At 44.0% G+C, this 24,921-nt stretch overlaps 1 protein-coding gene across 1 annotated transcript in view; it reads right to left on the bottom strand.

The window, feature by feature from the left end:
• SMIM35 (small integral membrane protein 35) overlaps window positions 1–24,921 on the bottom strand; it is a 72,985-nt gene that overhangs the window by 15,334 nt on the left and 32,730 nt on the right. The window contains exon 3 of the mRNA XM_055094914.3: window positions 2,442–2,590. Coding sequence (XP_054950889.2) covers window positions 2,442–2,590 — 149 coding nt within the window. The remainder of the gene's footprint in view (window positions 1–2,441; window positions 2,591–24,921) is intronic.

The following is a 24,921-nucleotide window of genomic DNA, read 5'->3' on the forward strand; positions in this document are numbered from 1 at the left end:
CAAGACCAAGATATAGTTTAGTTAAAGTGTTGTTCCAGTTAAGCTGTTGTTTCTCAGTTTCAAACCCACTCTCTCTATTTGGCTTTGTGATGTTACAATGAGGACTCTGCAAAAGTTTCTTCTTGCCAGCTGGGGGAAGTTCTGCCAATAGGAGGCAATAGAGAGAGGCTACAAGGCTGGAGGATGAAGAGGGGACTTACCCCCTGTCTGCTTCTTATTGTCATATCACTGTCAGCATCACCCAGTGTTTCTTTTTCACCCCAGCAGTTTCTTCTAGCATCAGCTGGGTCTAGTTTGCAGTTTTTCCAAATTCATGGAACCAGTCTCGTTACACCCTACCTTCTGCCCCAGAAACACCAGCACCAGACTGCCAAAGCCCCCTTTCCCAGAGGTCTGAGGTCCTCCCCCAGGCTCTATGTTTTGATACTTCCAAGTTCTTCCCTTTGTTTCCGCAGTCTTAATGCTAGCATCTGCCTCCTGCATTGCTACCTCCACATCACCAAGTGTTCTTTATCTGTCTTTTCAGTTACCTAGTTAACAGCTCTCTAGAATAAATTCTCCCTGGTAAAATGATTGTTGTGGCTTATGTTTCCTACCTAGACCCTGGTTATCCATGCAGAAATATGAAAATATCTTGGGGAATGGGCAGGGGGATATAACTTTTTTTTTTTTTGAGACAATGTCTCACTCTGTCGCCCAGGCTGGAGTGCAGTGGCGTGATCTCGGCTCACTGCAAACTCTGTCTCCCAGGTTGAAGTGATTCTTCCACCTCAGCCTCCCGAGTAGCTGGGATTACAGGCATGCATCACCATACCCAGCTAATTTTTGTATTTTTAGTAGAGATGGGGTTTCGCCATGTTGGCCAGGCTGGTTTTGAACCCCTGACCTCAAGTGATCCACCCGCCTCAGCCACCTAAAGTGTTGGGATTACAGGTGTGAGCCATCGCACCCAACTTGCAACATAATTTATGTTGGGCTCAGGCTTCTTCACAGAAATGTAATGCTGGGAGACAATAGAGCACAATCTACAAGGTTCTAAGAGAAAAAAAGTGAAAACCAAAAATATTTTAACAACCCAAGATGTTCAAATATAAAGATAAAAGACAGACATTTTCAAATATAAAAGAACTTAAAGAATAGAATATCTACATGTTCTTTCTTGGGCTCAGCCGCCATTGGTGATGGAGTGGCACTATGTTGGTCCTGAGCAGTGTGAAGCGGGGTCCATGGAGAAGGGCTGCTCAGCACAAGATGCCTGATCCCAAGCTGGGGGAGGAGGGTATCCATAAAGATGGGAAGCCTGGTGTGGGGAGTCAGGGCTGAGCAGGAAGAGGAAGGCATAGGGAATGAGGTAGTCTAACCTGGAGCATCAGAGCCAAAGCAGGATGAGGAGGGTTCTAGGTGGAGGATAGCCTGGTATGTGGAGTCAAAGCCTGAATGGGATTAGGAGGGCATCCATGGCAGTGTTAGGGGTTATGGCCCACCAAGTGGAGTCAGAGCCCAACACGGCAAAAAGAAAGGCCATGATGGTGCAGCCCAGCATGAAGTATCAGAGCCCAAGTAGAAGAAGACAGGCATTAGTGCTAGAGAGGACATGGCAGCAGAGATTGGATATTGATTGATACTGATCAATCAATATCAATATCGATGTTGATTACATACAAAGGATTAATTAAGTAGTATGTTAAGACTAATGGAAGCCAGACTTCACACTGTTGGAAAAAAGAGTTACAAATACAAAAAGAGAGACACCTAGAATAAATTTCGTGGTGTTAGATTGGAATTGAAGTTATTGGTGTGAACTACAGTTTAATACACGTATAAATAGATATAGAAATGGACATAGACCTGTATGGATGTATGTAGCTTTGTCCACTAAGAGGGCTTGAGGCAGCAATGTCCCAATATCAACAGACACATCTACCACTAAGATCTTGGCTTCTGAATGCCATTTTCCACTCAAAGGAACCAGGGTCCCTTGGAGAAATGGCTGATTTCAGTACCAGCAGGGAAAGTAAAAGATGAATTTGAATCATCTTTCTGTGCCACGGCAACAATAAGGAAGGTCCTAAAAAACAATAGGAGCATGTCAAATGACATATAAGCTAGCTTCTATTGGACAAAGCAATGGCTGTTAAGTTTTCAAGGGAAGGCGAGAGTATCAAAATTTGATTTGATATTTGAGTATCAAAATAAGTGATGGCGGGAACAACCCACTGAATAAAATAGAAACCATGAGTCCAAAAGACATTAATTAATTAATTAATTAAAAGTTTACTGCACAATGGCATACTTAGTTTCAAATTCCTCTCCACAAAGTACTTATTAATTACAAAGAGAAAAAAATAATAACTTTACAGATGGGAAGCTTGGCAAACACCACCTTAATCAAGTGACCAGAGTGAGCTTCATCAGTAATGAGACAAACAGAAATGGCATACCACCTGAGGGGGGGCGAGGAGAAGAAACCAGCATCGGCCAGGCATGGTGGCCCATGCCAGTAATCCTAGTGCTTTGGGAGGCTGAGACAGGAGGATCTCTTGAGGCCAGGAGTCCGAGACCAGCCTGGGCAAATGGCGAAACCCCGTCTCTAACAAAAAAATACACACACACAAAAAAAATTAGCTGGGTGTGGTGGTGCGTGCCTGTGGTCCCAGCTACTTGGGAGGCTGAGGTGGGAGGATGGTTTGAGCCCAGGAGACAGAGATTGCAGTGAGCCAAGATCACACCACTGTACTCCAACCTGAGTATAAAGATCATTCAAGAGAAGATTGAGAAAATGCTCCAGACTGAAGCAGAATAAAGAGACATGACAACTAAATGCAACTTGTGATTCTGAATTGTATCCTTTTGCTGTAAAAGCCACTATCGGGGCAACTGACAAAACTTGAGTAATGTGAGAATTAGATGGGAGTAGTGTATTGTTATTAATTTTCTGATTTTGATCACTGTGTCATGGTTATGTAGGGAAATGTCTGTAGGAAATATATTCTAGAGTAATACGAATAATTATATATGAAAAAGCAAAGTTTAAGTGGATATAGTAAAATTCTTTTAAAAGACTATATATTTCTTGATATGCTTTTTAATGTATATATACACCTTATTCTTCTGGACAGATGCAGAAGAAAAGTAATGTGATGATCTGGGAGAGGAACTGGGTGGTGGTAGGAAAGAGCTTTTGTTTTTCATTTTATATCTTCCTGCATAGTTTTTTTTTTTTACCAGGTACATGTATTACTCTAATAAAAACAAATACAGGAGGCCAGGCATGGTGGCTCACACCTGTAATCCCAGCCTTTGAGAGGCCGAGATGTGGGGATCACTTGCGGTCAGGAGTTTGAGACCAGCCTGGTCAACATGGTGAAACCCCGTCTCTACCAAAAAATACAAAAATTATCCAGGCGTGGTGGCAGGCGCCTATAGTCCCACCTACTCAGGAGGCTGAGGCACGAGAATCACTTGAACTCAGGAGGTGGAGGTTGCAGTGAGCCGATACCATGCCACTGCACTTCAGCCTGGGCAACAGAATGAGACTCTGTCTCAAAACAAAAAACAACAACAAAAAAAGGAGTTTTCTGGAGAGTGAGATTATGTGTCATTTCTGTTTTTCTTATTTTTTTACATTCAAAAAACTAATACATAATAAGGTTAGACATTTGCATGCACACGCATGGAAATTTTTATTTTTCTCTCTACAGTTAAGGCAAAAAGTGAATAAGGATCAGCTCTCATCAATTAAGTCAGGCTTTGAACAATTTTGGTAGCAGAAAGTCTTTACCTGGTGTTTTATTTAATTCAGGCTTTTTAATTTAAAGATCTGTATGAGGGATTGTTCTTGATTAGCAATTAACAAGGATTCTAGAACACATAGACAGACTTCAAAACAGTTTTGTCAGGACCATGTAGCTGAGAAAAGCCTCTTGTTTATTAATTTAGGTCTACGTTTCGATGACTTTTTTCTCACCCAAACCTTACCCTGTGGAATACTTTTTAAAATCTACCCTTCTATTTTGGTCAAAGTCCTTTGACAAGCATCAGACTTAGAGCCTTTCAACACAGTTTAAATAGAATTTAAATTCGATAAATTCCTGTGTATTTTTTTTCCTATTTCTTTACAAACTGCCTTCTCTGTATAGTCAAGGGGTTTTTTCTGTTGTTGTTGTTGTTGTTGTTGCTTTGGCTTCCAGAAAATGTCCCTGTAAAATCAAGAAAGTTTAGGGCAAGGCCTGCACTTACTCAAACATGGAATGGTGAACGCAGATTTTGGGTTTCAGTGATCTCCTGATACCGAAAGAAAAGTGCCTCCCTCCCTCGGGGGCACTTCAAGATGACAGTTTCAAAAGGCACTTCAGGTGAAAGTGTAAATGAAATTTCAAAAGACCATCAGTCAGCAAGAAATCATTTATAGAATTCTACAATCCTTTGGCAATATAGAACAAAAGTTAAGTGTTTGGGTGCTTGTGCCAAACAGATGTGAACTTGAATCTCAGTTTTACCAGTTACTTACAATGTGTCCATGAGCAAGATAATTTCTCCGAAACCCAGTTCATTTATCTATGAAATGGAAATAATAAAAGTACCCTAACGCCTGGAATTACCATAGATTTATTTAAAATAGGCCAGGCGCAGTGTCTCACTCCTGTAATCCCTACACTTTGGGAGGCCGAGGCGGGCAGATAACCTGAGGTCAGGAGTTCAAGACCAGCCTGGCCAACATGGTGAAACCCCATCTCTCCTAAAAATACAAAAATTAGCCCAGGCATGATGACAAGCACCTGTAATCCCAGCTATTCAGGAGGCTGGGGTAGGAGAATCGCTTGAAACCAGTAGATGGAGGTTGCAGTGATCTGAGATCGTGCCATTCATTGCACTCCAGGCTGGGCAATAACAGTGAGACTCCATCTCACACGCACACAAAAAAGAAATAAAATAAAATAATACATGTCTACTACAAATAAAGCACTTAATAAATATTAGTTGTTGATTACTTTTTTAAAAAACTGTCACTGTCTCAATTTATATTCCAAAAACTCACCATTCCAATTATGGGTTACAATAGGCTTAGGGGGCTGAGCCCAGTGGCTCATGCCTGTAATCCCAGCACTTTGGGAGGCCGAGGCAGGCAGATTGCTTGAGCTCAGGAGTTCAAGACCAGCCTGGGCAACATGGCAAGACCCCCATCTCTACAAAAAATACAAAAATTAGCTGGGCGTGGTGGTTCACATCTGTAGTCCCAGCTACTTGGAGAATCGCCTGGGAGGCAGAGGTTGCAGTGAGCTAAGACTGTGCCACTGCACTCCAGCATGGGTGACAGAGCGAGATCCTGTCTCAAAACAAACAAACAGGCTCAGTGTCCACAATGTGAAGGGTGAAAGTAGGAGGGAAATGGCTGCTTTCTATATGCACCAAGCTATTCACCCAAAGAATGACAAGGGGGACGAGGAGCCAACCACCTTATTATAACACCAGCCCAGGATGGAACTCTCAGGGAAGCTCCCCTTGGAATATGTGTCCATTAGACTTGCCAGTTAGTAAGTCCAAATTGCGGTTATGAATACAAGTGGTGAGGAGTTTCCTTCTGAATTTTTTTTTTTTTTTTTTTGACAGAGTTTCACTCTGTCGCCCAGGCTGGAGTGCAGTGGCACAATCTCAGCTCACTGCAACCTCCAACTCCTGGGTTCAAGCGATTCTGGTGCCTCCGCCTCCTGAGTAGCTGGGACCATAGGCACCCGCCATTGTGCCCAGCTAATTTTTGTATTTTTAGTAGAGACGGAGTTTCACCATGTTGACCAGGCTGTTTTTGAACTCCTGACCACAAGTGATCCACCCGCCTCAGCCTCCCAAAGTGCCCATCTGAAATTTAAACAACTTTTCCACCAGTTCCACATTAGCTCTAAGTAGAGCCCCAGGACTTTCTCCCTGCCCACCTCTCATGCCAGCCCTTGAATTCTGTGCCCCAAAGAGTATTCATTTCCACACTCAACAAGGATTTATGGAGTTCTTACTATGTGCCAGGCCCTGTACTAGACACTGGGCATAGAGTGGTCAAGGCACATAGGAGCGCTGCCTTCATGGAGCTCATGTTCTATGAGGAGGTATGTTCAACAGATCAGCACCCTAATAATCGGTTGCTCAAAAACGTATGTTCTATGAAAAAGTACAGGGGGTCCAGGTGCCATCAGAACAGAGGGACCTGCGTGGGTGGGGCATGCCTGCCCCTGCCAGTCTCTAGGGGCCTGGCCAGGCTCTCCCCAGCCAGTCTGCCCTCCTCAGGTGTGGAGGAGTCTCTGGGCCCCAGGAGGATTCCCTCCTGGAGACTCACACAGTGCTCCCTGCTCACGTGTTGTCACAGCCCAGAAATGACTGAAACAAAGCATTCTCCTGGACCTCAGCATGGGGGATCCTCCAGGCAGGTGCTAAGTGTGCAGCCGTGGGGTGGTCAGTGCTTTATGCCAGCACTTCTGGAACTTCTGGATGGATATAGGGACTATCATTAGTATCCTAATATGTGGTGGGTGTTTGTTTGTTTGTTTGTTTGTTTGACAGAGTCGAGTCTCGCTCTATCGCCCAGGCTGGAGTGCAGTGGCACAGTCTCGGCTCACTACAACCTTCGCCTCCTGGGTTCCAGCGATTCTTCTGTCTCAGCCTCCCAAGTTGCTGGGATTACAGGCACCTGCCACCACGCCTGGCTAATTTTTGTATTTTAGTAGAGATGGGGTTTCACCATGTTGGCCTGGCTGGTCTCAAACTCCTGACCTCAAGTGATCCACCCGCCTCGGCCTCCCAAAGTGCTGGGATTACAGGCATGAGCCACCATGCCTGGCCAATACATGGTGATTTTTAAAAAACCATAAAATTGATTCACAGTCCACTGACCCTTACAGATCTAGATATACCCTTGCCAGAGAGAGAACTCTGATGACGAAATGCTGGTAAATTACCATTTTTCTAATTGCTGGTGAGTCTGACACTTGGTGAGTTTTCAGCCAGTTTGTTAAACTTTTAATTAAGTTTTGTTTATAATAAAAATATAAATGGATTTGAAAGTTTCCATTTTTTAAGTTACCTTTGTTTTACAAAGGTATTTTCTAAACACATCTTTAATGGACTATTTAACTGAATTTAAGGAATTCACACATGACAGCTGACAGGTCTTCATGCAGGCTGATTGGTAACGTGCTGCCAGCACAGGGCTGGGTGATGCATACACCCTAAGCTGGGGGTGCCTGGGGAGAAGGGCGCTCCTTGGAGTGCCCCTCCAGCTGCAGGGCAGTGAGGTGCCACTTGTGTGAGCCATCAGGGAGGCAGCTGGCCATGGGGGCAGAGGGTAGCAGGAGCATCATGGGGCCTTTCCATCTGGGCTGGTTCTCTGCGATGGTGGTGTCATGCTTGCCTCTGCTCCTTTTTTTCTTTTTTTTCTTTTTGCAATTGCAAGATTTAATAGAGTGAAAACAGAGCTCCCATACAAAGGGAGGGGACCCAAAGAAGGTAGCCATTGCTGGCTCGAATGCTTGGGTTTATATCTCGATCATTGTCTCTTCTGCTGTGCTCTCAGGCAATAGATGATTGGCTATTTCTTTACCTCCTGTTTTTGCCTAATTAGCATTTTAGTGAGCTCTCCTTACTGGTTGGGTGTGAGCTAAGTTGCAAGCCCCATGTTTAAAGGTGGATGTGGTCACCTTCCCAGGTAGGCTTAGGGATTCTTAGTTGGCTTAGGAAATCCAGCTAGTCCTGTCTCTCAGTCCCCCCTCTCAACAGGAAAACCCAAGTGCTGTTGGGGAGGTTGGCCAACGACCACTCTAACTGCTTCCTGCTGAACTGGGGTGTAGTAGGGGTTGTGCAGTTGAGATTTTCTCAGGAGGGCGCCTTCGATGTCATTAACATCAGAGCATGGGCTAGCAGGCCGGTCCAGGGGTCCATGGACTGCATCTGGGGCTCCATTTGAAGAACCATTTGTAGCTTTACAGCTTTGATTCTGGAAGAGACAAACTTAACAAGGAGGTTAAAGATACAGGGTCCAAAGAGGAGTAACAATATTATAGCTGCTAGAGGTCCTAAGAAGGGGAGAATCCAGGGCATCCATTGGCTGAGAGGGCCCCAGGGTCCGGTGTTTTGAAGCTCCCCTGCTCTACGTTGTATGCGATCTCGAATTTTTTTAACTTTCTTCTCAGTGACGATTCTGGATTGATTAACATAATAACAGCATCTTTCCCCTAAAGATAAACAAGTTCCCCCTCTTTCGGCGGTTAGCAAGTTTAAAGCTCTTCGATTTTGAAGGACTACTGCTGCTAAGGAGTTAAGTTGATCTTGCAAGGTGACCAGGGAGTCGGCGACCTGTTCCATGTCACCATTTAGTTCTTGAGATAGTTTGTGGTAGAACTGAGTAGAGGTTGTAATACCGCCAATGCCAGTACCTATTCCGCCTAGTACTCCTGCTCCAATAACAAAAGGAAGAATGGGTACTCTTTCATTGTTGCCTCTGCTCCTTTCATCTAGAAAGAAGCTGCTGACCCTGACAGCACACCTAGGGCACACCGAGTGGCTGCATTGGTGCTGTCACTTTTTTAAAGCTTTCTGTCCAGACTTCAACTCTGGTTTCTTTTCAGAGTTGTGGAGGACTGATGACTTCCTCAAACCCTTGCTGTGGGGCTGAGGGTGATGGTCATGTCCATTTCTTACGTGTTAAAAGCCCTCAGTGATTCAATTAGATTGTCCCACTGCTCAGACCTGTAGGGCAGCTTCTAACATGCTTTTTTCAAGGGGAGAGGAGCAGTGACAAGTCGTGTGTCAGAAATGGATTTGAGAACGCTCTGAATGACCCCTGGAGGCCGAGGGGGCAGGCTTCGGGCGTGAACTGAACTCCAGACCCCTCTTTGTGTTGGTCAGTGTCGTCCTGCTTATAAACTATAAGACACATTTTCTTTTGTGTTTGTTTTCATTTTTGTTCTTTTGCAGCACTCACACCTTTGACAGTCTTTGGGAAAGAATAACACCCACGTAAAGAATTTGTCACATCCAGTGTAGCGCTGTTCTTTAATACTGGCATAACAATTCCAGGAAGTTTTTCTTTTTTATATTTAAAATGTTACTTTTCTATATGATGTGCAAGCAAGTTTGCCATAACTTTTCTTAAACTTTTTAGTGCCATTTCTAGTATATTCCTGTAAATGTCAGCTACTGCAAATGAGTCCAATATAAGTAGTGTTAGCTTGTTTATTGCAATGTTGGCCTCAACACAACAGAATAAAAATGGTAGAAAGCACTCTTTGATGTTTCTGGTAATCATGGACCCTTCTCCTGGGGCATTTGTTTTGTTTTCATAACAGAAAGCAAAAAAACAACAAAAAAAAAAAACAGGGGACCTGAACTACTCTGAGAGGTTAGGAAAGCCTTTCCTGAATCTGACATTTAAGCAAGACCTGTAAGATGATAGGAATCAGAAAAGAAAACAATAATAACATTGTAGGCAAAGCAAACAACATGTGCAAAGGGCTCAAAACAGGGTAGAGCGTGATACTTAGACAATAAAAATGTGAAAGATTCATGTGTGGCTGGATTACATGCAAGGATGCAAGGTGTGAAGTGAGGAGAGGGGGTGGAGCAGAGAGTGGGGCACAGAGAGAAAGGGGCATGAGAAGAAGCAGGAGAGATAAACAGGGTCTTATCATCCATTTTAGGGATTTGGGGCTTTATAATAAGAAAAATGGAAGACCACTCAAGTATTGAAGCAGTATAATGTCATGACCAAATGTGCCCTTTCTAAAACAACTCTGGCTGCCATGTGTAGAATAAATTAGAGCAGAGCAAAAATGAAGGGAGAAATACCAACTGGGAGGCAAGAGAAGGTGGTGACTTAACCTTGAGGAATTACTGCCTCTGCCATGGAATACATAGAATAAGTACCAAATACCCAGTTATCTCAACAGGTAGCTTTGGTGGGAGACATATAACATTAAGGCTTATATTCAGTTAATTAGGAAACTGGATCAGACCAACACAGATTTTTATTTCCCTGGCCCAGGAGTTCTGTAATGGCCTCTTTAAGGCTGTACAAGAATAGAGGAGCTAGTGGCCTGGCACGGTGGCTCACTCCTGTAATCCCAGCACTTTGGAAGGCTGAGGTGGGTAGATCATTTGAGCCCAGGAGTTCAAGACCAGCCTGGGAAACATGGCAAAACTCCATCTCTACAAAAAATACAAAAATTAGCCAGGTGTGGTGGTGCACACATGTGGCCCCAGCTACTTGGGAAGCTGAGGCGGGAGGATTACTTGAGCCCAGGAGGTCAAGGATGCAGTGAGCCATGATCACACCACTGCACTCCAGCCTGGGTGACAGAGCGAGACCCTATCTCCAAATAATATTAATAATGGCAGAAAACTTATCAAATTTATTGAGAAACAATAACCTGGCCAGGCGCAGTGGCTCACATCTGTAATCCCAGCAATTTGGGAGGCTGAGGCGGGACTCGAAAAAAGGAGTTTGAGACCAGCCTGGCCAACATGGTGAAGCCCCGTCTCTACTAAAAATACAAAAATTAGCCGGGTGTGGTGGCACAGGCCTGTAGTCCCAGCTACTAGTGAGGCTGAGGTGGTAGGATCGCTTGAACCAGGGAGATGGAGGTTGCAGTGAGCTGAGATTGCACCACTGTACTCTAGCCTGGGTAACAAAGCAAGACCTTATCTCAAAAAAAAAAAAAAAAAAAATCAGCCGGGCATGATGGTGCACACCTGTAATCCCACTTACTTGGAAAGCTGAGGCACGAGAATCGCTTAAACCCAGGAGGCAGAGGTTGCAGTGAGCCGAGATCATGCCACTGCACTGCGCCTGGGCAACAGGGCAAGACTCTGTCTTAGAAAAAAATAAGTAAATAACCTCCACATCCAGAAGCTAAATGATCTCCAAGTAAGAAAAACTAAAAGAGATTTGCAAACAGACACTTAATAGTAAAAAATGCTGAAAGTAAAAGACAAGGAGAATACCTTGAAGGCAGCAAGAGAAAAACAATGCATTGGGAACTTGTAAGAGGACCTTCATAAGATTAGCACTTGGCTTTTCAGCAAAAACATATAGGTCACAGAGAGTGATGCGCAAAGAAAAAGAACTGTCAACCAAAAGTCCTACGTTTAGCAAAGCTATCTTTCAAAAATGAAAGCAAACTAAAGACTTTCCCAGATAAACAAATGCTGATGGAATTTGTTGCTAGCAGACTCACCTTACAAGAAATACCAAAGGACATCCATCAGGCTAAAAGCAAATGATCTCATGCTAATTTGAATACATACACACAAAAAAACAAAGGTGACTAGTAACAATTTTTTTAATGTATAAGTGCATATTTCTGTCCTCATAACTGATTTAAAAAGCAATCATACAAAATTATATATATGTAAAATACATAATGTAAGGTTAGGCCTATAACATATACAAATGTAATATTTTTGTTAATAATAGCACTAAGGGGTGGATGGGAGCAAAGCAGTATAAGCAAAGGACATGACTGTAGTTGATAAACTAATAATTATAACAATATATTGCTGAGTTTGTAACATTAATAGATGTGACATATGTATAACAAAAATATATTGCATAATATAATAATATATAATGTATACCATATATAACAATAATACACAAAAGAGGAGAAGAGACTAGAGCTACATAGGAGTAATATTTCTATACATCACTGGTATTAACCTATCTGAAGTGACCTCTGGTAAGCTAAGATGTACATGGTAAATCCTAGAGTAACCACTTAAAAATAGTGAAAAAATAATTAAAACATTAAGCATCAAAATACATGAAGCAAAAACTGGCAGAAATGAAGGGAGAAATAGAAAACTCAACAATAATAAGTGAAAGCTTCAAAATTCCACTTTTAATATTGGATAGAATAACTCAATAGAAGATCAAGGAAATAGAAGATTTGAACAACACTACAGACCAACTACACCTAACAGACATCTGTAAAACACTCCACTCAACAACAAAATATGCATTCAAGTGTACATAAAACATCCCCTGGATAGAACATATGCCAAGCCGTAAAACAAACCTCAATAAAATTTAAAGAATAAAAATAATACAAAGTAGATTCTCTGATCACAATGAAATAAAATTAGAAACCAATAGCAAAATAAATGTGAATAATTCTACAAATATGTGGAAATTAAACAACACACTCCTAAATACGACCTATAACCAATGGATCAAGGAATAAATCAAAAGGGAAATTTTAAAAACTTGTAGATGAATGAAAATAAAGACCCGGTACACCAAAACTTGTGGGATGCAATGATCAGAGAAAAATTTATATTTGTAAATGCCTACTTTAGGAATGAAGGAAGATCTCACATCAATGGCCTAATCTTCCAGTTAATCTTCTAAGACGCTAGAGAAAGAAACACAGGCCGGGCACAGTGGATCGTGCCTGTAACCCCAGCACTTTGGGAGGCCGAAGTCAGTGGGTCACTTGAGGTTGGGAGTTCAAGACCAGCCTGGCCAACATGGTGAAACCCTGTCCCTACTAAAAATACAAAAATTAGCTGGGCATGGTGGCAGATGCCTGTAATCCTAGCTACTCGGGAGGCTGAAGCAGGAGAATAGCTTGAACCTGGGAGGCGGAGGTTGCAGTGAGCCAAGATCGCACCACTGCACTCCAGCCTGGGCAACAGAGTGAGACTCTGTCACAAATGAAAAAAAAAAAAAAAGAGAGAGAGAGAGAAAGAAAGACAAACTCAACTAGAGCAAGCAGAAGAAAGGAAATAATAAAGCTTAGAGTGGAAACTAATAAAATAGAAAATAAACAATAGAGAACACTAACAAACAAAAAATTGGCATAAGATCAACAAAACTGACAAACCTTTAGCTAAGTTAACCAAGAAAAAAAAAGACTCAAATTACTAGAATCAGAAATGAAAGAGGGGACATTGTTGTCAACGTTACAGAAACAAAAATAGTAAGAAATACAATGAACAGTTGTACACCAACAAAATAGATAACTTAGATGAAATAGACAGATTCCTAGAAATACACAAACCACCAAAACTGACTCAAGAAGAAAAAGATGATCTGAATAAGTATAACAAATAAAGAGGCTGAACTAGCAATAAAAAATAATACCCACAAGAAAAACCCAAGCCTAATTAGCTTTCCCACTGATTCTGCCAAACATTTAAAGAAGAATTAATATCAGTTATTCACAAACTCTTCCAAAAAATAGAAGAGGCTAAACACTTCCCAACTCATTTTATAAGGCAAGTATTACCCTGATGTCAAAACCAGACAAGGACATCACAAGAAAAGAAAACCAGAGAAAAAATATCTCTTATGAATATGGACGCAAAAATCCTCAACAATTGGGAATGATTGTATGTGGAAAAAGAATAAAGAATCCTCAACAAAATACTAGCAAACCAATTCCAGCAGTATCTAAAAATAAGTATACATCATAACCAAGCTGGATTTCTCCCTCGAGCGCAAGATTAGTTCAGCATCTGAAAATCAATTCTTGTAACACATCATACCAGTAGAATTTTTTAAATCACATGATGATCTCAATAGATGCAAAAAAAGCATTTGACAAAATCAAACACTCTTTCATGATAAAAACACTCAACAAACTAGGAACAGAAGAGAACTTCCTCAACCTGACAAAGAGCCTTTATGAGAAACCCACAGCAATCATGCTAAATGGTAAAAGGCAGATGTTTTCTTCCTAGGATCAGTAACACGACGAAGATGTCTGGTCTCACCACTTCTGTTCAACATTGTACTGGAGGTTCTAGCCAGGGAAATAGTCAAGAAAAAGCAATAGAAGGTATCCAGATTGGAAAGGAAGAAATGAAAATATTTCTGTTCACAGATAACACAGTCTTATATATGGAAAATCCTCCTCCTTGAAGTCTGGGTATTTGGTAAAACATTTTTTTTTTTTAAAGAAAATCTTAAGGAATCCACAGACAAATGTATAAACAGAATGTGGTATATCCATATAACAGAATATTCGGTCGTATAAAGAAATGAAGTATTGATACATGCCACTTGAATGAACCTCAAAAACATTATGCTAAGTGAAAAAAGCCAGTCACGGAAGTCCACATATTATATGATTCTATTTATACGAAATATCCAGAAAATCTATAGAGGAAAATCTATAGAGAAAGAAAGTAGAGGCTGGGCGCAGTGACTCACACCTGTAATTCTAGCACTTTGGGAGGCTGAGGCCGGCCGATCACGAGGTCAGGAGTTCAAGACCACCCTGGCTAACACAGTGACACCCTGTCTCTACTAAAAATACAAAAAATTAACTGGGCGTGGTGGTGGGCACCTGTAGTCCCAGCTACTCGGGAGGCTGAGGCAGGAGAATCGCTTGAACCCGGGAGGTGGAGTGAGCCAAGATCGCACCACTGCATTCCAGCCTGGGCGACAGAGCGAGACCCCATCTCAAAAAAAAAAAGGAAAAGAAAAAGAAAGTAGATTATGGGGGGCCAGGGGAAGTGGGGAGAAAAGGAGGGGGTTATCTTAGCTAAAGGGTATGGGTTTTTTTTTAGGTGATGAAAATGTTCTAAAATTGACTGTAATGGTGGCTGCAGATATGCATGAATATATTAAAAACATTAAATTATATACTTCTAATGGGAGAATTGTATGTTATGTGAATTATATCTAAACAAAGCTGTTAAAAAAGCGATAAAATGCCAACCTATATTTATCTCTGTCTAAATTATCCCCTGGAGAGAAGGAGTTCCTAAATCCTTAAACTTGAAGAAGTGCATTGAAATGCATTTTCTATAATCCAGGTTTCCTGCAGATATGTAACACTCAAAACCCATGCAAAAAGCAGAGGTATCAAGATCCTTACACTTAGGTAAGAATCTACCCTAATTGTACTTATCTATCCATCTACTCATATTCCAGAAACCAAATCTTAGTCACTGAGAAGTCTGGCAGAATTGAAAAAAAAAAAAATGCAGCCGTGAGTATGTGCCAAGCAGCATGAAGGTAATGGTGGCATTATGCACCTTACTATTTACCAAGCCATTTGGATGAACTGACCTAAAGCCAGGAGATCTTGCAAATGGTCATCCCACCGCCCATCTAAATCATGATTTCTCTCCAGATGCCCCTCCAACTCCCATTTAAAGTTCCTTCTAGGATGGGCGTGGTGATTCATGCCTGTAATCCCAGCATTTTGGGAGGCTGAGGGTGGGCAGATCACTTGAGGTCAGTGAAACCTTGTCTCTACTAAAAATACAAAAATTAGCCAGGCGTGGTGGCGGGCACCTGTAATTCCAGCTACTCCGGAGGCTGAGGCAGGAGAGTTGCTTGAACCCATGAGGCAGAGGTTGCAGTGAGCCGAGACTGCACCACTGTACTTTAGCCTGGGCAAGAGTGAGACTCCATCTCCAAAAAAAAAAAAAAAAAAAAAAAAAAAAGTTCATTCTACCAAAAAAAAACAAAACAAACAAACAAACAAAAAACCTCCTAGTTTGATCACTTAGAAGAAACCTCCAGCAGGTGATTGGACCTCTCTAGCTTTTAGATTATACTGACAAGGAACTTTAAAACAAAACAAAACAAAAAATGAACAAGCAAGCAGCACAACCCCCTGGAAGATTAGCAACACATCAAACAAAATCAGAAGGAAGTTCTAAAACTCAAAACCTAAGTACAACAGACCCTAGTGGGAGGCCCTAGGCTTTACTATTAGGATCAATGGTGGAGGCAGATGTGGAGATGATATTGCCCAAGGTCCAGGTTTGGCAAGAAAAACGGAACATTTTCATCTCCATTGGCTTCTAGGCCCCCTCACCCTCAATACATCAGGTTTTATGGAGCCTACACTTTTCTCCAGCTGGAATCAAGAATTCCTCCTTTGTTGCTCATCTGTTGCTCATCAATTCCACGTTTTAAAGATCAGTTCAAGTTGCAGAAGAATAGATATCACATAATTCTAGTTATGGTATACACACATGCACACACACACACACTAGAGAGAGAGAAAGGCTGTCACCAAGCTGCGGTTCTCCCTATGATTAAGGCAAGTCAGGGCAGGTGTAAAGCAGGTGATGATAGGGTTTATGAAGAACCAGGGGAGTGGGGTAGGGAGTAGAAGTAAAAAGAGCCTTTCAAGTTTTGCCTTAGTATTAGCTTGAACCATATAAAATTGTCATTTTTAAAGGTCAAAAACAGGTATCATCAATTTCACATGATTTTCATCTTTTGCAATAGAAATATTCGTGTGATGAATAATATTGCTGAAGAAAACAAACCAATCACATAACAACAATAAAAAATCAAGTATCTCCTGTTTGAAACTAGACCCATTGGTTTGTTTACTGCTCTCTAAACTTTACCCTCACTCTCTCTCTGATAATGTACAGCTCTGAATCTTTCAACCCAGTATAATGAATGAACAGACAGCAGATTTCAGGCAGATCTTTTTAACTCTTGACCATCGGGATATTTGCTTTAGCAGTGTGTGATGACGGAAAAAGACTTGGAGCCAGGCCATCTGGAAGCTAAAATATCATTACTCTGGGCAAGATTGAGTTTTAATCCTCTCTTATGTTGAAATGCGGATTAAAATATTAACTTCACAAGGTTAATGTGAAGATTAAGTGAGACGTGTATGTGAAAGGAGAGTTATATGGCTCCTGACACATGGTAGATATTCAATAAGTTATTTTCCTCCACTTAGAGTGAAATTTTCTAGAACAGCATAGAGTGTTGGCAGCTCTTCAATAATTTATCAGTAGCCTTTGTCCTCCTCTGGACAGAGACCAGTTAGGCACCAAGTTACATGAGCCCATAGAGATCTCCACCTACTGATGACCAAAAGTCTGCCTTTGATCTCTAATGCAACAATGAGGTGGGCAGAAACAGCCCCTGACAGATCACAATTTCCTATGACATAAAACAAGGCTCAGAGTCGGGCCCCTTTATCTTTAAGTGATGATGCCACATTGGTCTGATACCGCATTAGATTAGATGGATGTGTGATCTCCTACCAAGCACACAGGAAGATTGGCATCAACCTTTGCACTGATGATAGGGTTTATGAAGAACCAGGAGGCCCCAAAAAACTGTAAGTCCTAGTGCCTGGCTGTGTCAGAAATGCAGTCTTAACATCAGGTAGTTTCCTGCCTGCTTAGCCCTCAACCTCAACAGACGCCTGGATATCAAGAACCTTGCCTTAAGTCTGAGCCAAGTTGTCCCTCCAATTAAGGCAAGTCAGGGCAGGTGTAGAGCAGCTTTTCCCAAATTCTTCAGAGTTCCCTACAGATCTTTCAAAGAATGGAGTACCTGGGACCCACTCCAGACCTATCCAAGGAAACTCTCCAGAGGTGGGCCCAGGAATTTGTAATTTTCAATAAGCTCCCCAGAGGATTCTTTCACAGCCAGACTGACACCGTTTGAGTCTGGAGGACAGAGGAACAGGTCCATCAAAGTCTATTCATATGAGAGTCGGTATAGGGAGTTTCCCAAAGTAATTAGTTCTGGTTATCTCACTTTGAGGAGGAAGAAAGTGAGAGTCATACTGAATATACTTAAGTTTAGAGAGAAGGATGTTTAGATTTGAAAATGTATTGTTTTGAGTAAAGGAGTTTAAGATAAATAAACATTTTAAATTCCTTTGTAGAAGCCAGTCCCAAGAATAGTTTTATTACTTCCCTAAGCAAGATAAAGTCAAGGAATAGAAGTGAGCTTCCCTACCACTGACTGAGTTTTAGGAGTAAACCGGCTGCTGAGAGTCAGCCACCACCCCAATGCGGTGACCTTGGGAGAAATGACACACACTTTGTCCTTGTGTCAGTGGCCCACATGTTGTGTGCATCTGCGAGGGTCTAAGGGGGTTAGCATATTGTGACATGTTTACACGTGGTCTGTGACATGGATTTATTGGCGATCTCATCTGTTTTTAACTAAATTAACCAATTAACAAGGATTCTAGAATACATACACTTGTTGTGTGTCTGAAAACAGAGAGAAAGGGAGAGAGATGGAGACAGAGAAAATATCCAAAGAATGAGCCCTGGCCCCAGTCGGGGCTTTGGAGGTTGGCATTCTGGGGCATTCTTGACAGATGACACCCTGAAGCTCAGCTCTTCTGCCCTGACTCTTCCTCAATAGAATCTTGGTGGTGGCTCAGGACAGCCAAGATGTCATCTAGGAGCAGGCATGGGCAATACACCCACAGCCGGCCACAGCCATCTCAGAGGATCCCAGACCTTAGACTGTCCTGTCCAGAGACTGAGGGCTGGGAGAGATGGAGAAAACAGTGCTTCTGTTTGAAGGATTTAGTGGACGGAGAAGCCCCATGGACAGAGAAGCAAATAAGTTATTTCAGCAGCCAAACTGAGACTTTGAGTATGAGCTATGGCCACTCACCTTGGGGGGAGTCAAGGCAAAGCTTCCTTTACAGCAGCCTAAGCAAATGCCTTCTGTGGGCTGGGGATCTCTGTGACCCTCCACATTTGTCCCAGGGTACTGGCTTGAGTGCCTAAGCTTTGCTAGGCAAGGTCTGTGTCTTGGGAAGAAGGAGATGCAGACAGCAGCCCAGAGCGTTTCAAGGGGCTTGTTGACAGTCTCTTAGGAGGTGTCTCTGGGGCTCAGACGGAACCTCGCCAAGCCCTCTCTCTGCATGCCTCCCCATCACTGCCCCCAGAGTGGGGGTGCATCCGTTGGTAACATGGGAGGTGATCATAGTGGTACCCAGGAGCCATTTATTGTTTTAATAGCTATGCATTTATTTTCACATTTTTAAGAAGAGACTTAACTAGCATATCAAATCTTGATTTTGTGGATTTTATGTCTTAGAACAAGGTTAAAGGAAGTAATTAATTTAAAAAAGTGAGTCAGATTTAAGAAAAATATTAGGCCGGGCACGGTGGCTCACACTTGTAATCCCGCTGAGGCGGTCAGATCACCTGAGGTCAGGAGTTTGAGTCCAGCCTGGCCAATATGGCGAAACCCAGTCTCTACTAAAAATACAAAAAAAATTAGCTGGACCTGCTGGCGTGCTCCTGTAGTCCCAGCTACTCAGGAGGCTGAGACACGAGAATCACTTGAAGCTGGGCAGTGGAAGTTGCAGCGAGCCGAGATTGCGCCACTGCACTCCAGCCTGGATGACAGAGCGAGACTCCATCTCAATAAGAAAGAAAGGAAGAAAGAAAGAAAGAAAGAAAGAAAGAAAGAAAGAAAGAAAGAAAGAAAGAAAGAAGGAAGGAAGGAAGGAAGGAAGGAAGGAAGGAAGGAAGGAAGGAAGGAAGGAAGGAAGGAAGGAAGGAGAGAGAGAGAGAGAAAGAAAGAAATTAAGTAAATAATGGTACAGCTGGCTCAGGAATGATGCAAAAGTCATAAAGTATGGGGGAAAAAAACAACAGAAAACAAAAAACAAAAAACACGGCCCTAGATTAAACACATGAGTAATAGCCAAACAGCAGGCCATCCCGGAAGAGATGGAGGTGCTTTCTAGAAAGGACATGACCTAAAGGAGTGAAGTGTCACAGGTCCTGGGCCAGGATGGGGAAGGGGAAAACCTGCCCTTCAGCTTTCCTTCCTCCTGCAGCCTCATGCCTATCGCCTAGGCTGAAGAGCTGCCAAAAAAAAAAAAAAAAGAGCAAGTGAAAATGATGATGATTTTGCCAATAATCATAATGTACTACTTTTGCAACCAAAAATATATTTTTTTAAGTAAGAGCGCTATTTCACTAAACTTCCCAGGGACGTTGCCAGCGTGAGCTTTAGCAGCAACGTCAGGGGTGGGCAGGGGTCAGGGCTCTTTTCCAGGCCTCCACAGGGTAGCCACTGCCCTGGCACCAGGGACCACAGGAGACAATGCCACACAGAGCCAGAGAGGGGCAATGGCCCCTGCCAAGAGTGGCTGGGAGACTGGTCCAAACATTGAATTTGAGACACTGGCTGGGGACCCCAGAACCGTCTGTGAGTGATTTGAAGGGAAGCTGCAATTCTCGCATGTTTGTTCCACCCTTAATTTTTTTTTTTTTTTTGAGACAGAGCCTTGCTCTGTCACCCAGGCTGGAGTGCAGTGGCGCGATCTCTGCTCACTGCAACCTCCACCTCGTGGGTTCAAGCAATTCTCCTGCCTCAGCCTCCTGAGTAGCTGGGATTACAGGCACACACCACCACGCCCAGCTAATTTTTGTATTTTTAGTAGAGACAGGGTTTTGCCATGTTGGCCAGGCTGGTCTCGAACTCCTGACCTCAGGTGACCCACCCACCTCGGCCTCCCAAAGTGCTGGGATTACAGGCATGAGCCACCGCACCTGGCCCATCCTTAATGCTTTTAATTTAATTTTTGCATGTGTGCTTTTTAATGGTCATATATGTTTGAGTATAAATACAAATATACTTTATAAATACATAAATATCAGAGTGCATGCACAAAATTGTTTATTGATGGGAGGCGTGATCTAAAGAGTCTGGCAAGGGTAAGTCCACGTTCCTCACTAACTACTCCTGCCTTGGATTGCCGTCAATGTGTCCGCCGTGCAAACTGTGCCTCCCACACTAGATGCTGAGGGAGGATAGTCAGGGAGGTGTTGTGGAGACCTGTGCCACTGAGTTCAAACCACCTCATGCTGAAGTGGAGTCACTGGGGCCTAGAAGGTACCAAGGGGCCCAGGATCCTTGTGGGGAGCGGATAGAGAGAGGGTCTTTGAAGTCTCTCAGTACTGGAATGAGCACAGGGCTTGCCTTCAGAGGAGCGTGTGCTGGAGCCCCAGCCCTGGGACACACCAGTTGCACAATCTCAGGTGAGCCACTCTGACCTTCCAGGTTGTCTTCCATAAAATGAAGAGGCTGGTGAGTGATGCATACCTCGTGCTATTGCGGTGAGAGTCACATGAAGTAATGGAAGAGGAAAAGGGCCTTGGGGAATCACAGAACATCTTCCTTCACCCAGGCAGCATCCCAGGCACAGGTTGCCCCACAGGCCTCCTAGGCTCCTAGGTCTGTAAAGACAGGGTGCCAGCTGGGGGAAGCTAGGCCAAGGCCCCTGCCCAGACAAAGCCAAGTCTGGCTCAAGTGGGCCAGAGTCATGCACAGCCCAGGTGAGCTGGGCACTAGCACCCAGCCACTGACACCAACCATCAGCTGCCCCTGCCATCTGCAGACCCAAGGCAGCTTTGGTTCTCCGTTTATCCCCACCAGACCTTGGGCAAGAAGGTGGGGAGCAGAAACAACTGACACATACAAAGTGGCGGTCACCCATCCTGAGCACCCCCGCAGTCCTCCTGCCTCAAAGCCTCCATTTCACTCACTCTTCTAGCCCCCACCCTTGCTTCCTCATCATAAGTGCCGGCCGATGCATGCATGTTGCAGAAAATAGGATAAATCAGGGTTGCTTCGATTGGTTGCAAGTTCAGAGGCTTTGGGGTTTTGTAAATCTGCCCGAAGCATTGAAACACCTAAATACTTGGATGATTCCTCTCTCCTTTGTCACCTCTGCCACAGGGATGCATCTTGAATCCCAGACCCAGGACTTCCAAACCTTTGAGCATCCTTTGTAGAAAACGGCTCCAGTGACCTCCCCCAATCCATCCCCACCCCATCTGCAGAAGAGCTTATCTGGGGGCAGGGAAGATGCTTTGATTCATTCCATTCCCCTATTTCTGATTCTCATCCTTTAGTAAAGCAGGAGAGACAGAAGGGATTGCTCTGGGCTTTTGTGAAGATGTGTGAGGGAGGTAGAGGCAGGCTCATGTTTGCCTGTATGCAGAGCCAAGAAAGGACCAGTGGATATCAGAGGCATTGTCTTTTATTCTAACTGGTGGCACAAGAAGCAGAGAAACTATCCTATCCAGTTTTGTACAGACAATGCTATGCCTTGTATTGTTCTCTGTGGATTTATAACAAAGGCTGACATCCTGAAACAGATGGGAGTTTCTCACACTCAGGCACACAGCTTGCTCACCCACCCCTGGGTCTCCCACAAGCCAGCTCACTGCCTGGCACACAGGAGCCATTCGTGGATGCTGAAGTGAGCCATGAGGACAAGGCCATGCCTGATTCGGCACTATCCTAGCACAGTCTAACACAGCTGGATGCTCAGTTTTCTTTATTTGATTAAAGGCAACTGAAATTAGTGGCCACTTCTCTCCTCCCCATGCCCTGGATGAGACCCTCATATTGAACACCCAGCAGATCTTGCAAATCAGTGCTGAGTCTCAGCGATCCATTGCACTGGTGATAGCCTGAAATTGAGGTTAAACCCAGGCGAGAGCTCTCTCAACAGCCCAAGAAGGGGGTAACGGTGAGAACTCTCACTACAGTGCAGACAGTGTAACAAGGGCTGCCAGCTCCACCCCACCTGTGCGCACCCTTACCATCAAAACACACCACAGGAAGGGGAGAATAACAAAGCCAGCCATGTCATCTGTGGTTTCACCTCTATGGTGACACATTTTCCTGCACTGGTGCCCCAGCAGGGCAATCTTAGTTTAGGTTGATACTAATACTAATACTAATACTAACACTAATACTAATACTATACTAATACTAATACTCTTGGGTTGATTGTGAACAAGAGACACGGGTGACGCAGGGAGAGTGCTAGGTGTGAGGTCCCACCTGCCAGGTGTCTGAATCATGAACCTTCTGCAGAGGGAACAGTACTCCCTGCCTCCCTAGAACATGGCGCTGATGACATGAGAGGTGTGAAAGTGCCTGGCAAAGAGCGGGAACTCTTCCACACTGTACATTGTTTAAAGCGGGAATAAGAGTTGCTGGCCAGATTCAAAGGCAACTCTTGGAACAATGCGGGTAGCGGGTGCTCTTTGCATAAACACCATAGAAAAGGTCATCCCCACCCACGTCCCCCAACAGCTGTGCAGCTCTGCTTCCCTTTCCCCAGAGGAAAACTCAAGACTCCAGTTTCCCGCGTCCGGCCTTCTATGGCTGCTCAGGACTCCAGGGGACAAAAGAAGGGCGAGAGGCAGGGGTGAGAGGGAAGTGGTTTGCTGCAAGCAGGGAGCTGCTGAGGGCAGGCTGGGGCCCTGCAGGGAAGCAGGGAGATTGTGGAAGATGTGTCTCCCACGCAGAGGAGGATTTGCCAGGAGGCCAACAAGCTAAGCTTCAAGCCGCTCACTTGTACGGACCCTTCCAAGCCCCTCTTCCTAAGTTTGTATTTATAATTTTGTATTCTTCATCTAAGAAAGCCTCAAAACTATGTAAGCCTCAGGCCCCCACAGAACCTGAGTCTGCCCTGGCTCCCACATAGAATGCTTCTCTCCTCTGAGATAAGCCCCTAGCTCTTCCCTAACGTGATCGCCTACGCCCCCTTCCTTCCAGCCACATCCCACGACCCCCACCTGGGCATTTCTCTGTCCAGCCAAACATAGGCATTGGCTTATAATGTGCCCCTGCCTGCCTCTCCTGGAACCTCTCAGCCTGGGGCACTCCCGCTCACCCTCCGAGACCCACAGCAAATACTGCCAACAATAGGAAGCCTCCTCCCAGGTCCCAGACAGAATCAACACTTCATCCTGGGTGCTGCCACCACGCTCAGCATGTCCCTCTGTCATAGCACAAATACCCCACAGGGGACTGCACTGTTGAAGGTCCACCTCCCAGCCTAGGCTGTGGTTCCTCCAGGGTCCAGACAGGCTTATCTGATTCTGTGTCTCCAAAGCCTACTAGCTCACAGCCGGGTCCGGTGGCTCACACCCGGAATCCCAGCACTTAGGGAGGCCATGACGGGTGGATTACCTGAGGTCAGGAGTTCGAGACCAGCCTGGCCAACATGGTGAAACCCCCATCTCGACTAAAAATACAAAATGTAGCCAGGCGTGTTGGCAGGGCACCTATAATCCCAGCTACTCGGGAGGCTGAGGCCAGAGAATCACTTGAACCCAGGAGGCAGAGGTTGCAGTGAGCCGAGATCATGCCGTTGCACTCCAGCCTGGGTGACAGAGCAAGACTCTCTAAAACACACACACACACACACACACACACACACACACACACACACACAAAGCTTACTAGCTCAGGGCTCCCAGGTACAGGGCAAATGTTCCTTGAATAAATGAATTAACTGATGGCCTCAGCCAGGGACAATGGCAGAGTGACTGAAAAGGTCGGACTTCAGTCCTGGAGTCCCACCTGCATGGCTCCCATGCTCTGGCAACCCTTCCTTGGATTCCTTATTCAACTCCTCCAAGCAGCAGTCCTGAGAAACCATTCCTGCAACCTGAGCGCCCTCTGGTGGCTGAAATGTTGCCTTCCCCCAAGAACTAGAGGCAACGGGTGGGGCCTTCCTTGGACATCCAGCATAGCTCTTTAATTCCCTAAAGCAATGTGTTTACAAGGCTCTTATTCACTTGGAGGCTCAAGTCCTACCATTTATGTTATTCTTTAGCCTGGAAGCTTTGAGAACTCATCTCATTCAAGGTCCCAAAGACCCCCACCCCAGCCCCTGTTCCTCTGACAGTGATGTGGTCTCCACATCTGCCTGCAAGGTCTCAGAGAGGAAAAAGAGGAGTTGGACCAAGACACAATCGCAAACACTGTAACCTCAAATGTTAAAATCCTGAAAGATTGTAATCTCTAAAGTCTAAACCCCTAACATCTAAAATCCCAAAAATCACAATCACAGGATCGTTTTTGGTTGTTTTTTTCCTTCCTTTTTCACTATTTTAAATTTTCAGCATGATTTTTTACAATTCCCTATGCTAGGTATTTCATCTTTGCATCATTTGCAAGACTGGAGGTATAAGTTATATAGACTTTTAGAGAGTTCGAATTTGTTTTATGCAGGGTTTTGGGGGTTTTTGGGATTTTTTTGTTTTTTTTTTTGTTTGTTCTTGTTTTTTTGTTTGTTTGTTTGCTTGTTTGTTTTCAAATTTGGCTCCCTGAAAGTGCATTATCACCATGTCAACTTTGTGTGGACGCATTGT

The sequence above is a fragment of the Pan paniscus genome, chromosome 9, assembly GCF_029289425.2.
Source record: "Pan paniscus chromosome 9, NHGRI_mPanPan1-v2.0_pri, whole genome shotgun sequence".
Classification (NCBI taxonomy): Eukaryota; Metazoa; Chordata; class Mammalia; order Primates; family Hominidae; genus Pan; species Pan paniscus.